At 61.3% G+C, this 2,404-nt stretch overlaps 1 protein-coding gene across 1 annotated transcript in view; it reads left to right on the top strand.

Moving 5' to 3' along the window:
* Nucleotides 1-860: 860 nt before the first annotated feature.
* Nucleotides 861-2,404, top strand: part of SLC25A42 (solute carrier family 25 member 42) — a 26,782-nt gene continuing 25,238 nt past the window's right edge. The window contains exon 1 of the mRNA XM_007461082.1: nucleotides 861-1,024. Within this exon, the coding sequence (XP_007461144.1) occupies nucleotides 861-1,024 (164 nt within the window). The remainder of the gene's footprint in view (nucleotides 1,025-2,404) is intronic.

Genomic DNA, 2,404 nt, shown 5'->3' on the forward strand with positions numbered 1-2,404 from the left:
CTGCTGAACTGCAGTGTGACCAGGGGCAAGGAACTTGACCTCTCTGTGCTCTGATTTCTGTAAAGTGGGGCCAGTGGTCTCTTTGACCTCATGGGCTTGTGGTTAGGATTCGGTTAATTCACCAAAGGCTTAGCAGGCAGGTGGTTCCGACAGGGAGGTCATTTGATCCTGTGGAGGAGAAAGCTTGAACTCTAAGTCAAACATTTCCAGAAAATCACAAAGTGCGTGAGTAGGATTCCACCTATCTCCACGTCTTCGCACTACCCGGAGCTGCAGCTGAGTGACCTCCAGCGAGTCTCTGCCCTCTCCGTATCATTTGCAGGGGAACAGCGGGTAGTGAGGAGATGAAGAATTATCCACGAGTCCTTCAGCCGTGATGGCCAAGCTCAGGGCCCAAGTTGGAGGTCCTGCTTCTGCGTTGGGTGGCCCGAGTGTCTGACTTCGCCATAGCCTCAGAGGACCCTGCGCGTGACCCCCGAGGCCACCTCCGGCCACCGCGCTCACGGCCAAACTCTGCACCTCGTTTGCTCCAAGTCTTGTCCAGGGCGCACGGCCCCTACGATTGGCCGCCGGCCCTGCCCGTCTTTCGCATCGCAGCCAATCTCCGTCGCTCTCCGGGCTACGCCCTCCGTTCCTCTTGCACCAGTAGCGCCAGCTTCTTCGGAGCCCCGCCCTTACCCCTCAGCGATTGGTCACCAGGGATGCCCGTCTTCTCCCAAAGCTCCAATCTTCGCCCGCCTCCAGGCCCTAGCCTCCCAGCTCCTCGCGCCCAGCAGGACCACCCTGGGGACCCACTGTGTCTCCAGATAGCCCCGCCTCTTCTCCTCAATGATTGGCTTCAGGAGCTGCCCGTCCGCTTCATGTCTACCAATCTCAGCTGTCTCCAGAGATGGTTGGCCAGCACGCAGCCAATCGGAGTACGGCGTGGACCCCTCCCGCGGCGCGCGCGGAGGGTGCGCGAGGCGGGGCTGTGGCGGTCGGAGGTGGCGGCGGCGGCAGTGGCGGCAGTGACACGTCCCAGTTGGTGAGGGGGCACGCGGGGCGCGGGGCGGCGCAGGCGTCGAGGGGGCCCGCGCCCCTCGGGCCGACCTAGGGCGAGGCCCATTGCTGTCATGGGCCCGGGGCGGGGGCGGACGAGGCGGGGCGTGACAGCAGCATCGCGGGGACTGGGAGAGGTTAAAGCCTCCCCCCCCCCCGCCCCCAACACCGCTAGTCTGGTGCCCCCTTGGGGCTTCCACAGCCGGATCGGAGCCTCTCTCCGTCAGCCCACACATACCTGACACCACATCCCTTCTCGTTGACATTTCCCCTCATACACCTGAGACTGTGCGCCTCGCTGACATCCCCCACACCCCTGGGGCCGCGCCCCCAGGCGCCCCGCACAGTTAACTCTGCACCCCTACACGCACCTGACTCTGTGCCCACACTTATATTCCCCCTCACACACCTGATACCGCTCCCCCGCTCATGAACACCCACCGACACGTCGTTTGAGACTTCCCCTCTATGCCAGCCCCACACCACAGGGCGTCCTCACACACACACACACCCGGTCCCCGCGCCACCACACCTCGGCCTGCACCTCCACACTCAACACCTGAGCCTGTGACCCCAAACTCACCGTCCCTCACTTACATCTGTGCTTGTTCCTACCCCCTCGCTGGCTTTTCTCACAGCCAAGTCTGGGCCCCTCTCACTGCCCCCCACCTTAAGTAATCTGGGTCAGTGCCCTCAGGTACTCCCTCCACACATGCACATGCCTGCCCAGTACCCCTGGCAGCCCCCTCTGACTCGAACACCCCCAGTCTGTGCACCCACCCGTACTTTCTTAACACATTCACCTGTGTTTGTGCCCCCTCCGTAATCCAGGTTTTCCAACATTCACCCAAGCCTTGCTATCTCAGGATCACTGCAACCTCCACCCACTCCCCCCGCAAAGGAAAAGCGCACCCAGATGTTATCTTTTCACTTATCACGGTCTATAAAGTGATTTCCGGGCTTAAAATAATCCCATGGGCCAGACAAAACTGGAATTATCTCCATTTTACCAGCAACAGACCTAAAGCGATTTGAATTGGGGTGGCATTGCCCACCCTTTCCTGAGCATTGCTGCTGACCCTTCTCTGCGGACCTCCTCCACTTTTGCCCATCTGTTGTGTTTATCTCTGAGGGGTTGACAGGGGAGGGGAGGGGAGGGGACCCCCACCCTCCCTGCAGCTGTTACTCAGGAGTCCTGTCTTTGACTGGGTCCGGAAAGGCTGAGCTGGAAGGGGCGGCCCCTGGTTGCTTTCTGAACATGTGTCTCAGAGACCTGGGGCTGGTGGAGACGGGGGCCCTGTTGCAGCTGGGCTTCAACACCTAGGGTGCCGCAGGCCCAGCTGGTAGGGTCGCCTGGGGGGGGGGG

Source organism: Lipotes vexillifer, unplaced genomic scaffold (assembly GCF_000442215.2).
Source record: "Lipotes vexillifer unplaced genomic scaffold, Lipotes_vexillifer_v1.1 scaffold469, whole genome shotgun sequence".
NCBI classification, from domain to species: Eukaryota; Metazoa; Chordata; class Mammalia; order Artiodactyla; family Lipotidae; genus Lipotes; species Lipotes vexillifer.